Consider the following 14,689-nt stretch of genomic DNA (forward strand, 5'->3'; position numbering starts at 1 on the left):
ATTTAGCAAACATAAGTACAAATCATACTAACTTTATAATCGCTATACTGAGTAATCGCTATTACAAGCATCACTATAAATAATAAACCCTAAACCAATAATCACTATATGATTTAGCCAACGTAAGTAGAAATCATGCTAACTTTATAATTGCTATACTGAGTAATCGCTATTACAAGAATCGTTATAAATAATAAACTCAAAACTAGTAATCGTTATACGATTTAGCAAACGTAAGTACAAATCATGGTAACTTCATAATCGCTATACATAGTAATTGCTATACAGAGTAATCGCTATCAGAGTAATCGTGATACATAATAAACCCTAAGCCAGTGATTGCTATATGATTTAGCAAACGTAAATACAAATCATGAAAGAATTATATAATTACAAATCTAAGTTTATGTATTCTTGTCAATTTTTTAGTGGCACTTCTGTGTTACACTTATTAAGAAAAGAATTATATAATTACAACAAAGAATGATAGAATTATCGAGATACACAAATCACATATGTTTATTCAGTGGCATTTGACGACTTAGATGAACATACAAATAGTCTCTTTATTTGCCTTGGTGGAGTCTTTTTATTCAGTGGCCTCTTCGTTCCCTTGATCTTATTAAACTCAATGGTAATCATCTCAACCAATGACCCAATTTGTCTTCCCAAATTCTGCACGTCCTTCTATAACTCTTTATTCTCCCTCTCCAGCATCGCTAACCTTTTGTCGGATGATACATTCTCTTTTAGGAGCAGTGTTTGCTTTTTATCGTGTACTACAACAGAGGGAATCACAGGAAGTGCCAAAGGGACATGAGGGACGTTACGTCTATGCTGGAAGATTACGTGATCGGGGATAAGAGTGTCCTTACTTTCAGATTGCTTCTCCTCAATCTGTCGATTTAGACGCATGGGGTGCTAATATTGTTTAAAATAGTTGGGGTCATATTGTCATTCTTTATAATCATACGGTATGGCATGAACACCTCCTTTGTTACAGTTATCCAATTGTTTCTTGAAGCATTCGTGCCAATTCACGTTCTTGGCCCCACTACTATTCATCTTCCTTCTCAATAGCACAGACACTTTTGGTACCGACTGTCCTTAGCCAGTTTGTAGGAGTACTCGACTACCATGCTACAACTCGGCTTCACATTTGCTAAAGAGCCAAATATCGCAGACATACAGTCTCGCAGCCACAACAAAAACCTCTTTGTCCTCCTCCTCCTCATCTCTATACGGTCTCCAAACAACTTATACAATCAAGATTTTGGTTTAGATATAGACATAATTATTCAGGCAAAATGTTGAATGTGATAACAATTTATACTAAGAAAGACAAAATCCTAAAACGATGATTACTTAAGAATGCTAAACATTATAATGATTTACGCTAATAAAAGTTAGATGCTAAGGAGATAACGATTTGTACTAAGGAAGACAAAATCATAAAACGATGATTACTTAAGAATGCTAAACATTATAACGATTTACGCAAATGAATGTTAGATGCTAAGAAGGTAACGATTTGTACTAAGAAAGACAACATCCTAAAGCGATGATTACTTAAGAATGCTAAACATTATAACAATTTATGCTAATGAAAGTTAGATGTTAAGGATATAACGATTTGTACTAAAGAAGACAAAATCCTAAAGCGCTGACTACTTAAGAATACTAAACATTACAACGATTTACGCTAATGAAAGTTAGATACTAAGGAGATAACGATTTGTACTAAGGAAAACAAAATCCTAAAGCGATGATTACTTAAGAATGCTAAACATTACAATGATTTTAAACCATTTACCTCATTTAATTGTAGTCTTTCTAAAATGAACTGAGCATTTTCTTCCTTAACATTTATTGAAGCCCACTGGCCAATCTTGAGAAAACCACAAACCGTAGGGCCACACTGAGGATGCAAGGTGACAATATGCTCCCACGTCCAGGCCTACAAAAATAATATATTAGTAAGACTACAACCTTTAACGAGCTTAGTCTATAAGTACTAAATATTTAATAAACAAATACATGAACAAATGGCCAAAACCCCCTGATGGTTTTCGTACTATTACTCGCACGGTAAAGTTGACTGCACAAGCATATCAGCACCTCATGCCCAGTTGTCTACTTCATCTAAGTCTTTCAAGAACTGCAGCTACAAGTAACTTATTCTCGAACAAGAACAATCGAAAAATAAAGTCCAAAAAATAATAAAGGAAGCCACACAACTCTTGGTCAACTGCTTCATATGTACATGCAGTGGACCAGCCTTCCCATTTATTATGAAAAAAATGAACTTTCATCGCTGAGGAATTGCCTCCATCAGAAATACACTCACACCATTCCTCCATCGACATTCCTAGAAAGGTCATGCAATTGTTCCTTGGGTTATAGTTTGAATCCCTTGTTAGGACAACACTTCCATGGCACTTGAGACTCGTAATCCGTGCAACATCTTCTAGGGTCATGGTCATCTCAAAAACCCCAAACTGGAACATATTTGTCTTATGGTTTCACTTATTGACCAGGTGGGTCATGGTGTTCCAGTAATTTTCAAAATAATGTTGGTCTAGAAGGCCGCCGAAGTGCATCTTTTGTAATCGGTTCTTCTGATATTCACGCAGTTTTCTGTACCACGACAGAACTACAGGCCACTGGCACTGTACTTTCAGTTTTTTACTTGTTGCTCTGCTTCTCTTCTGCCCTGCCTGTAACATAAAATATCAAATCACAATTAATCGCTATACATAGTAATCACTATAACTGTAATCGGTATACAGAGTAATCACTATTCATAGTAATCACTATTCATAGTAATCACTATTCATAGTAATCACTATACAGAGTAATCACTATACAGAGTAATCGCTATACATAATAATACCTATAACAGTACATCGCAACATCCAGTAGCGATTAACATACCTTTGTGACACTTTTCTCCTCTTCATCCCCTCCCTTCCTCTGCTTTTGTACTTCTTCCTTCCTTCGCTCTTTCACATCCATTCTTTGCTTTTTTTCTTTCCCTTTTCTTCTCTTCCTCCTCCTGCTTCTTCCTTTCTCTTTCCTTCTCTTCCTCGTCCTCCTCCTTCCTTTGTCTTTCTTTCTCTTAGTCGTCCTTCTTCTTCTTCTTTTTTCTCTCCTTCTCTTCCTCGTCCTCCTTCTCCTTCCTTTGTCTTTCCTTCTATTCCTCATCATTCTTATTCTTCCTTTGTCTTTCCTTCTCTTCATCGTCCTCCTTCTTCTTTATTTGCATTTTCTTCTCTTCCTCATCCTGAATCTGCTTCATTTGTCTTTCATCTTTCTTCTTCTTCAATTGTCTTTGCTTTTCTTCCTCCTCCTACTTCTTTTTCAACTGTCTTTGCTTCTCTTCCTCCTCCTTCCTCCTATTCAATTGCCTTTGCTTCTTCTCTTCCTTATTCTCCCTATTCTTTCTTTGCTTTTCCTTCTCCTCTTCCTCCTTCTTTTGCCTTCGCTTCTCTTCCTTCTCTTTATTCTTCCTTTGCTTTTCCCTCTCCTCCTCCTCCTCCTTCTTCTGCCTTCGCTTCTATTCCTCCTCTTTATTCTTCCTTTGTCTTTCCCTCTCCTCCTCCTCCTCCTTTTGCCTTTGCTTCTCTTCCTCCTTATTCTTCCTTTGCTTTTCCCTATCGTCCACCTCCTCCTTTTTTTGCTTTGATTTCCTTTGCTTTTTTTCATTATCCTCCTCCTTCCTTTTCCTTTGATTCTCTTTGTCATCATTCTTCTTCTTTTTCATCTGTACTTCTTCCTCATCATTCTTCGTTAGATCATCATCTTCAATATCTGACGGATTAGGCTTCACTCTATACTTTACCAGCAATTGTTCTTTTTTTTTTATAATTCTTAATCATCATTATTTTGTAGTACGCTTCTAATTGTTTATACAAAGCATACTGTTCTACGATTTTGTCATGAGATTTTCTCTCTAACGATGAAGTGTTTCTTCTCTTACAAATGTAAGCCATTGGTAAACTACATAACACAAAAACTCATCGAGACGGCAAAGAGTGCTTCGATGAAAGAAGATGAAGCGTTAGATTTTTTGTGGAATGTTTATGGGGGTAATATTGCAAGGATCTCCTTTTATAGTATAAGAGTTTAATGCTTATAGGACCCACCAAAGATTTTATAATAAAATAACACATACCTTTAAGCGGTTCATGTTTTAGGCGGTTTACGCAATGACGTCTTTGTCGACCACAAATTGATATGGAAATTCCTGTTGATAGCTTATAAATCGCTATACAAAATCAGGATATAAATCAATATTAAGAATCAAAATAATATCTTAAATCAATATCAAGAATCAACATAGAAATCAATATTAAGATTCAGAACAATATCTTAAATCAATTTGAAAATTCGTATTGATAGTTTAAAAATTGATATTTAGAATTAAAATAGTATCTTAAATCGATATAAAGAATCAAAATAATATCGTAAATCAATATTAAGAATCAACATAGAAATCGATACTAAGATTCAGAACAATATCTTAAATCGATTTGGAAATTCGTATTGATATCTTAAACATCGATATTTAGAATCAAAACAATATCTTAAATCGATATTAAGTATCAAAACATTATCTTAAATCGATATGACAATTCCTATTGATATCTTAAAAATCGTTGTAATGTTTAGTCGATTTGCCTTTGTTAAAAAATATTGTCATAGTATCACGCAAATCAATGATCAAATATCATACAAATTGATATAGAAATTCCTGTTGACAACTTATAAATCGATATACATAATCAACATATAAATTGAGGGTTTGGGTTTAGGGTTTAGGTTTTAAGGTTTAGGGTTTAGTAATATATTAAGGGTTTAAGGTTTAACATTACGGTTTAGTAAGATATTAAGGGTTTAGGGTTTAGGGTTTAGGGTTAAAGAGTTTAGGTTTTAGGGTTAGGGTTTAGGTTTAGGGTTTAGGGTTAGGGTATATGATTTAGGGTTAGGGTTTAGGCATTAGGGTTTACGGTTTAGGGTTTAGTAATATATTATGGGTTTAAGATTAGGGTTTAGTAAGATATTAAGGGTTTAGGGTATAGGGTTAGGTATAGTAATATATTATGGAATATATGTACCAATTTGTAAAATATTAAGTGCTTTCTAGTGTCGATTTGTTACATATTGTAGTATATAATTGAAAACTGTGCATAAGGAATTAACATTGTAGCGACATGAGGTGGCCATTTGCGTGTTCCTATCGTTGCTCTTTTAGCAATTTCTATGGAAATTACTTCAAAGCTTCATACCTGTAATTAAATAGTTGTTACGTGAATCACTATCGTCAACAAGTATAAATTGCTATTTTATCAAACGTATAAATCGCAACTGCTTTAAACGTACAAATCACTGCTTCAAACGTACAAATCACTGCTTCAAATCGATATAGAAATCACATCCTTCATAAGTACATATCGTTGTAACGTTTGAGCTTCAACAATAAACGTCGTTTCACATCCCGCTCGTTGTCAAAAATCGATATGCCTTATGAGACCTGGATTCTGGTTGACGATTTATGCAATTTATGCAATGACGTATATGTCGGCCACAAAAATTTACCTTTGTATGGAAAATATTGGAATAGTATAACACAAATCGTGGTTGTAGTAACATACTATCGATTTGAGAGATATTGTTTTGTTTGTTAATATCGATTTGTAAGCTATTATGCTGATTTTTCGTATTGATTTGTAATATATTATGTGAAATGTATATCGATTTGTAACATATTATGTGTTTGCTAGTGTCGATTTGTAAGATATTTGTATTATGATATTGAAATGTGTGCATGTGACATTTACATTGTTGCGTGATTGCGGTGGCGATTTGCGTATTCAAATCGCTATTCATTTAGCGATTAAAATTGAAATCGCTTCACAACATCATAGTTGTCATCAAATCGCTGCCACGTGAATCACTATCGTAAATAACGATAAGTCATTTCTTTTATTACAAAGAAAATAACAACTCAATGCATAGTATAGTGCGATGCAACTGATGATTATGACAGATAACATGAAGAATGATCTGCATGCAGATTTAATTTTGCATGGTCGGTAGGAGGAAATCCTTTTGCCTCATAAGTGCGCGTAGTTTTAATTCTCCTCCTCCTTCTTCCTTTTGCTTTTCCTTTTCTTCATCATCCTTCTTCTTCTTCATCTTTAATATCTGATGGATCAGGCTCCGCATAATAAATATCCAACAATTTATTCCTATCTTTTTCATGCTCAATGTTTATTATATTTTGGTACTTTACATAACCCTTATATATATCGAATTGGTAGATGATTTCTCCAAGAGTCATCCCCTCCAACAGTGAATGCTTTCTTGTCTTGCGAATTGTAATCATTGCTAACCTACACAACACATAAATTTAACCGCAAATCATTGTAGAAATCAAACCCTTTATAAGTACATATCGTTGTAAATCATAAATCGCTACTGCATTAAATGTATAAACCGTGGCTGCTTTAAATGTATAAATCATGAATCATAAATCATAAATTGGCTAAATCGCTACTGCTTGAAATATATAAATCGTTGCTGCATATCGAACAAATTGCTACTGCATTAAATGTATAAATCACTGTTAAATTCAAACTTACAAATCTTTGTAGACATTTAGTCCTAAGAAGTACATATTGTTGTAATGTTTGGCTTTCATAAGAACAAATAATGCCAACTATTTTTTGACTCCCAAAAGGTGGATATGTACAAATCAATTTGTTTCAGTATAAAAATATGTGTTATTTAGCATGATATATAACCACTTGTAAGATTTAGCATTAAGATTTACATAACAAAAATCAATTTGTTTAAATAACGAAACCTTACACAAAACTCACCCAAAGGACACAAGTTTTGCTAATTCGACAATGAAGGAGAAACACGTAGAAGGTAGATGCAGTTGATGGTGGTAACAATGCTTTGATGACAGTAGATGACGAAAAAGGGTACTTCGACGGCAGCAAACGATGTCAAAAGCTGCATCGTCAAAGGAAGCTCCTCTTACAGCAGATGGTGCATTGTCAAAAGGTGAGCCAGAATGTTTAGGACGATATATTACGAGGGGCGATGAATTTAACTCTTTCTCTTTTTTGGTGAGGTGACATTTTTATCCTTTACTCAAAATGTCGTTTCAAGAGTTTAACCGTGATAAAGAGTAATTAAGTATTTGCAAACAAGCTGGACTCCGATGCTAAGTGATGCAGATAAACACGGGAAAATGCACCTGCTTACATACGTTCAAACAGGAGAACACGCACCCGGCGAAACATATAACCTGCTTGGCGATATGTTTTCTTGCACCATGCGAAGAATAGTGGCCAATACGAAGAAGATACACAAATATCAAAGTAGGTCCACCCAACCAAAACAAGGTCGAACGGAAATTAGGGCAGGTATATATACCAACTTGAGAGAGAGAGAGAGAGAGAGAGAGATTTTCTTTGCCTCGTGGAGGGGGTCTGCATATATAAAATAATTTACCGCCATCCTGTTGGTCTCCTCCCCTCATCTCCTTCGTGCGCTCCTTCTTCCGGCACAACCACCAGAATTCTCTTCTTCGATACCATCCCCTTCCAATTCAATCCGCTCCCGGTGCATTAGTTGGTTCCTGCAGCTTCCGCAGGTTTCACCCCCTTCCTTAGTTTCTCCATGACACCATTTGTCGGTCTTTCCTGCATTTCTTCTCATTCTTCTTCTTCTTGGTGATGTTCAGCAGCAAAGGAAGAGAGACAGAGAAAGAAATAGAGAGGAATGGATGGCCCTTCGAGAACTGTTGAAGACGTCTTCAAAGATTACAGGAGCCGAAGGGCCGGGCTTATTAAGGCTCTCACTACAGGTTCTTGTGACTTTTGTCTTCTCTTCTTTCTCCCTATTCCTCGTGTTTTTGCTTTTGTTTTGTTTGTAACTTAATTGTGAGGCTATCTTCTTTATGGTCGTTTATGTTGTTTGGGACTTGGGTGTTTTTTTTTTCGGGACTTGACCGAGAGTCCTTTTCATGAATCTATGAGAATCGCCCAGTTTTTCATTTGTCCTGAATTCGTCGATATTTAATCGCAAATATTGAGATTATATTACTTTATTTCTTTGTAGATGTTCGCGAATTCTATCGGCAGTGCGATCCGGGTAAATGCTCTTCGTTCCTTCGTATTTTCCCCTGTTTCGAATGCTTTTCCTTGAATCTCTTCGCGTGTCCTTTTTCTTTCCTAACTGTTTGGTGTTCTGTTTCTGCTTTCGTTTTTGGATTATGAAATGTGTGGTTATATTATTCGTATATGGGTTACCCATGTGGTCAGCAGGGTCCTGTGTCAAGCTGAAGGCCCAGGATCGAATCCCTCTGGCACATGGAGGCTGCCGTTGCTTTATCACAGTTGGGGCACGTAAGGCTGGGTGGTCGTGTCCTCAACCCGAAGTTTTACCTCGTAGGGAGGCGGGCCCATTAAGTGTCCCGGTTCTCGGTGAGGGTTCCTTCGTCATAAAAAAAAGGTTCAGTGGGCTGAAAATTAAACTAGGGTTTTCAGGAATATTTCTATTTGTGATCCCTTAATTTTAATTTTGAATGAAGATTTTTCTGTGGTTGCATCTCTTACCTGTATTTGCATTTATTTAATGCCTAGAAAGTTGAGTGCTTTTAATGTTATGGTCTTTGAAAGTTTTGCTTTTGTGAGGAAATTTTTTCTTTAAAATTTGTTTCTGACTCAGTTTTCTGCCTGTATTCTATCTGGGCGACCCTTCTCTCTCATAATGTTGGGGACCAGCTGGAGGTCCTTTGAGGCGTTTGATAATTTCATATCATCTTTCTTCTAGCATTTGAAACTCCGTTGACCTTTACTGCCCTAGCAGCTCTTGTAGTTTGATTGGCTCATCTTAACCAAGTTCCTGATATTCTTGCATTATCCAAAATAGAGATTTTTCTTCATTGGAGTGCCACACTTGAACTGCATGTATTAGATGGATTTTCTTTTGCATGGAGCCATGTTACAATGTGATTGGAGCATGTTTATTTAACAATCTCTATTGGGCTGGAGCATTCTCCAGTCCTCCCTCTCATGTTTTTTGGTTTTATGCCTGCCGCACCCCTTATGTTGACATAGCTCGTCACAACTGTTACACCACTTCCTCCATATCAAAAGGGGGATATGGTAGTACAAGAAGATAAGGATTTTTTTTTCCAGTAGAGGTCATCCTCTTGATATTGATTATACTGCAGAACAGAATATGGGTTGTTATGTTCTGTCTTGCACTTTGAACAATGAAGAAATTATGATATAATGCAATAGCATGACAGAACAATGTTAACATCATTTACACGCATGTCTCTATGTATTAGCATATGTTTTCAAATTTGAAGATTAGGCTGTGTTTGGGAGCCAGTGTTGGAGATGAGATGAGATGAGAGGGGTGATGGGAGTGGAGATAAAAATAGGAGATGAGGTTGGAGTTGTCAACAACATCCTTGTGAGGATGTAGTTGAAAATGGCCCATCTCCACTCCCAACATCAGCCTCATCTCCCAAAACGGGGTTCCTAAACACCTGCGGGGGTAGGTGGTATTAATTACACCTCATTAAATGCCATCTCCATTCCATCTCTGGCTCCCAAACAGAGCCTTAAACAAGAATACAAAAATATTATACTAAATTTTAACATTAACAGCATAAACATGTATTTGCATGTCTGTGCTGTAAGTCTGCTACTTTTGAGGTTTAAACAAGAATAAAAACAATATTTGTATTACATCTTTTGGCACTGAATATATAACTGCATACAATAAAATTTAATAAATACACAGGCACATATATGTATAAAAAACCAGTCTTGATATAGCTTTTAAAAGATATGAGGTAGATTGAAATATCTTAACAAGTATTTTTGTCACGGGCCTATTTCCTTCAATGGGCCAGCGCGGCGCGACGGTCCTTCCTTACCGCCGCAAGCCTACTCGTCAGCTCGCTTGCCGGTCGCGGAAGCTTATGATCAGAGTGCAAGAGAGCAAGAGAGAATAGAGGGAGAGAAGTTGCAATCACAAGAAGCAATCACAACGAGGGTGAACAAAAGAAAGCTCAACGCATTTAATTCATTCACAATTTTGCCCGCAGGCTATTACAGTTCAAGTATACGGGCTGCCCCTTCGGGGTATTGATTCACCTGAACCGGGCAGCTTACATCAGACTCAACAAAAGCAAAACAGACTCTAGCGCAACTGTACACTGTAAGTCGCAAGGGAACATGCTCCCCCCTTCAAATCATGCGCCGTCCTCGGCGCCATCTGTTTTGTGGTAAGCCCTGACTTCAGCCGGGTAGCGGCTGTTCATTCGAAATGCAGGCTCCCACGTTGGTTCCGTTGTTTCCTCCCACTGCACCAAGTATTTCTTCGCTTGCCCCAAGTAGTTGACCTTGTGGCGAAGGATCTGACTGAGGTGCTTCTCGGCCCGTTGTGCTGCCGGGGCCCTCTGCATGATGGGAGCGCGTTGCGGCACATTGCGTTCCGGGTCTCCATCATCTGGATGGAACTGCTTGAGGTTGCATACGTGGAACACCGGGTGCACCTTGAAGTCTGGGGGCAACTCCAGCTTATATGCCAGCTTGCCCACCTTCTTTGTGATGGTGAAGGGTCCCTCATACTTTCTGAGTAGTCCGCGGTGCCGCCCGCGGAAGATGCCTGTGCAACCAGGATATAACTTCACCAACACTTGGTCCCCAACCTGGAACCCTGCGGGCCGACGGTGTTTGTCCGCCCACTTCTTCATTCTCTTCGCCGCTTTATGTAAGAATGCCTTCGCCAACTCATTCTGCTCGTGCCAGTCGCGAACAAACTGATAGGCGAAGGATGGCCTTCCCTTTTCTTGTGCGGCAAGAGTGTGCGGGGTCAGTGGCTGCTGCCCCGTGGCTATCTCAAACGGGCTGTGGCCTGAAGATTCGCTCTTCTGCAGATTATAACAAAACTGTGCCACATCAAGGAGCTTCACCCAATTTTTCTGATTGGCACTAACAAAGTGCCTAAGGTACTGCTCCAGTATCCCGTTGATGCGCTCTGTCTGCCCATCTGTCTGCGGATGGAAGCTTGTTGAAAACAGCAAATCAGAGCCAAGTAACCGAAATACTTCACGCCAGAACTTGCCCGTGAAGCGAGCATCGCGATCGCTCACAATGCTCTTTGGTATGCCCCAGTGCTTCACCACATGCTTTACGAACAACTCTGCAGTCTTCTCTGCAGGGCACTCCTTGGAAGCTGAGATGAAGGTGACATACTTTGAGAAACGATCCACCACGACTAAAATAGAACTGAGGCCCTCTACCTTTGGCAGACTAACAATGAAGTCCATAGAGATGCTTTCCCAAGGACGTTCTGGAATTGGTAGAGGCTCAAGGAGATCGGCAGCCTTCTGGTTTGTCCCCTTATCTTGCTGGCAGATGAGGCATGTCCGCACATACCCCTCAACATCGTCTCTCATCTGCGGCCAATAGTAGCCGCGCTCAAGGAGTGCTAAGGTCCGCTCCTGACCAGGATGGCCGGCCCATAGTGTATCATGGCACTCCTTGAGTAGCTCTCGGCGAAGGCTTCCCCACCGTGGTACAAAGATGCATCCCCCTTTTGTTACAAGGAGGACATCCTGTAGCCAAAATCGTCGAGTCTTCTCTGCCTGCGCCAGAGAAACAAGGTGTTGTGCGGTCGGATCCTGCTGTGTACCCTCGCGGATGCGGCTCAGCAATGCACCCTCCAAATGCACTTCAGAAGGCTCTGCGCGCGCAGCAGCTAATTCAGCCCTACGACTCAAAGCATCCGCCACAACATTGGTTTTTCCAACCTTGTACTCTAAGGCAAAGTCGAACTCAGCCAAAAACATCTGCCATCGAGCTTGCTTGGGCGTCAGCTTCTTTTGCGTCTGAAAATAGCTCGTGGCCACATTGTCCGTCTTGACGACGAACTCGGCACCCAAAAGGTAGTGCCGCCAGGTCCTGAGGCAATACACAATGGCGGTCATCTCACGTTCGTGCACTGTGTACCGCCTCTCTGCATCCTTCAGCTTACGACTCTCATATGCGATCGGATGCCCGTCTTGCATAATAACTCCGCCAATGGCAAAGTCTGAGGCATCAGTGTGGACTTCGAAGGGTCTCGAATGATCAGGCAGTCGCAGCACTGGCTCTCTCACTAAGGCTTTCTTCAAGCCCTCGAAGGCATCTTGGCACGCTCCTGTCTAGAGCCATACCCGATTCTTCTTCAACAAATCTGTGAGGGGCGCAGCAATGAGGGAATAACCTTCGATGAAACGCCGATAATAATTTGCCAAGCCGAGGAATGACCGCAATTCTGGCACTTTGCTTGGCGGAACCCATTCCTGGATGACCCTTATCTTCTGCCCATCCATACGCAGCACACCACGCCCCACAACGTGGCCAAGGAAGCTGATCTCCTCCTGCCCGAAGAGACACTTCTCTCGTTTAACACAGAGGTCATTCTCCTTCAGCACCTGAAACACTGTTCGCAAGTGCCCGACATGTTCCTCCATGTTACTGCTGTAGATCACGATATCATCCAGATAGACTACCACAAACTTGTCTAGGTAAGGGTAGAAAATCTGGTTCATTAAAGTCGTGAACGTGGCTGGAGCATTTGTCAACCCGAATGGCATTACTAGAAATTCGTAAGCACCATAGCGGGTGACACAAGTTGTTTTCGGCTCATCACCCTCGGCAATCCTCACCTGCCAGTAACCCGATCGCAGATCTAGCTTGGAAAAGATACGGGCACTGCCTAGCTGATCGAACAAGTCTGCTATCAATGGCAATGGGTACTTGTTCTTCACCGTGACCTTGTTCAAGGCCCGATAATCCACACATAACCGTTTAGAGCCATCATGTTTCATCTGAAAAAGGACCGGGGCACCAAATGGGGCTTTTGATGGACGAACAATGCCTGCGTCCAACATCTCGTCTAGCTGCCTGCGCAGCTCCTTCAACTCTGCTGGCCCCATACGGTATGGAACCATTGCGGGAGGCTTTGCTCCCGGGGTCAACTCAATCTTGTGGTCGACCTCGCGTCTTGGCGGAAGACGCTTTGGCAATTCCGGAGGCATCACCCCCCGAAACTCCTCCAATAGAGGGGCTAGGGTTGGCGGCACTGCTGCTTCTACCTTCCCTTCATCTGCACGCACTGCAACTAAGAATGTCTGCTCCCCATGCTTGACACCCTTCTTCAGTTGCATTGCTGATAACACTGAAGACTTGCCTTTCTGCGTAAGGCACTGCACTGTGTGGGACAGGTCTGATCCCATGATCGTCAACGTGTTAAATTTTGGCAGCATCATCACATTTTGGCTTCGCAGAAACTCCATACCCAGAATCACCTTGAAATCGTCCAGGGGCACCACAGAGAAGTTGGCTTTGCCGACCCAACTCCCCACTTGAGTAGCCACATCTCTTGCTTCACCAAGAATGGGCTTGGCCTCAGAGTTTACTGTTTTGATAGTCCTCTGCTTTGGCCCAGTTTTCAAGCCCAACCGCTCTGCCTCTTCCCGCGAGACAAAGTTGTGTGTGGCTCCGGAGTCTACCATTGCCGAAGTAGACTTTCCATTCATAATGACTTCTACGTACATAAGTTCCTTACTGACCTGCATGTTCTTAGCTGCGCAACTTCTAGCTGCGTTAATCGATTGCATGGCACCCATCCTCGGTTGCATGGTCTCAGTGTCACTGCCTTCAGTATCGCTGCATTCTTCCTGTGCAGCATTGGCTTGCCCGTCGTCCTTTACAAGGCGCTTTGGGCATTGCCGGGCGATATGTCTATCACCACAGAACCAACATGTCACAACCGCACCCTTGTTGCTGTTGTTATGCTTTGTGTAGTTCTGTTTCTTTTCGGATTAATGGCGTGTCGACGCCTCACCTTTATCGTTGCGCTGCTCATCCTTCTTGCCTCCGTGGTCAGGCTTCTTTCCAACTTTGGTTGATGGGGTGAAAGGTTTGCGCTGAGTATCAACTAAGCGCTCCGCCGCCACATATGCATCTTCCAAAATACGGGGGTTGCTCCTTTCCACTTCGGACTGTGCCCATGGTTGAAGTCCCACAATGAACCAGTTGAGCATGTCGTCTTCTGGCATGTTAGGTATCTCCAGCATAAGCTTCTGGAACGTTCGGACATAGTCTTGCAACGAACCAGTATGTTTGAGTTCACGAACCATCCGGTAAGCCTGTCTCTGCGCATTTCTTGGCATAAAGTAGTTGCGCAACTCTACTTTGAAGTCGTCAAAGGTGTCTATCACACATTGACCCCTCTCCATGTCATTGCGCTTCCGCCTCCACCAAGCGATAACATCACCATCAAGTAAGGCCGCTGTAGCCTTGATCCTCAGATCTTCAAGGGTCACATTTTGGATATCCAAGTAGTCTTCTACTTGGAACAAGAAGTTCTCAATGGCCTTGCTGTCGCGAGAACCGTTGAATTTTGCGGGTCTAGGTACATCAATCCTTGATGGTCTCTCACCATTTCCGCCATTCAGGGTCACCGTCCGCTGCAATGTACGGTTCCTCAACTCAAGATCGGTCACTGTAGTCGTCAACGAAGTGACCTGCCCCATTAGTAAGTTCACCTGCTCTTGCAGGCTCCCCACCACATCATTCAATCCATTGAATGATTCACATTC

General features: G+C 41.0%; 1 protein-coding gene across 3 annotated transcripts in view; it reads left to right on the forward strand.

Annotated features, from left to right (window-relative positions):
* The first annotated feature begins 7,486 nt into the window (after positions 1 to 7,486).
* Positions 7,487 to 14,689, forward strand: part of LOC149828416 (PHD finger protein ALFIN-LIKE 4-like) — a 77,140-nt gene continuing 69,937 nt past the window's right edge. The window contains exons 1-3 of one of the 3 annotated variants that reach the window (XM_090017567.1): positions 7,487 to 7,669; positions 7,760 to 7,882; positions 8,137 to 8,169. In XM_090017567.1, coding sequence (XP_089873693.1) covers positions 7,798 to 7,882; positions 8,137 to 8,169 — 118 coding nt within the window. In that variant the 5' untranslated portion in view covers positions 7,487 to 7,669; positions 7,760 to 7,797. The remainder of the gene's footprint in view (positions 7,670 to 7,759; positions 7,883 to 8,136; positions 8,170 to 14,689) is intronic. The other 2 variants (XM_090017565.1, XM_090017566.1) reach the window with 2 other exon arrangements.

The sequence above is a fragment of the Nuphar pumila genome, chromosome 9, assembly GCF_984573655.1.
Source record: "Nuphar pumila chromosome 9, dmNupPumi1.hap1.1, whole genome shotgun sequence".
Taxonomy (NCBI): domain Eukaryota; kingdom Viridiplantae; phylum Streptophyta; class Magnoliopsida; order Nymphaeales; family Nymphaeaceae; genus Nuphar; species Nuphar pumila.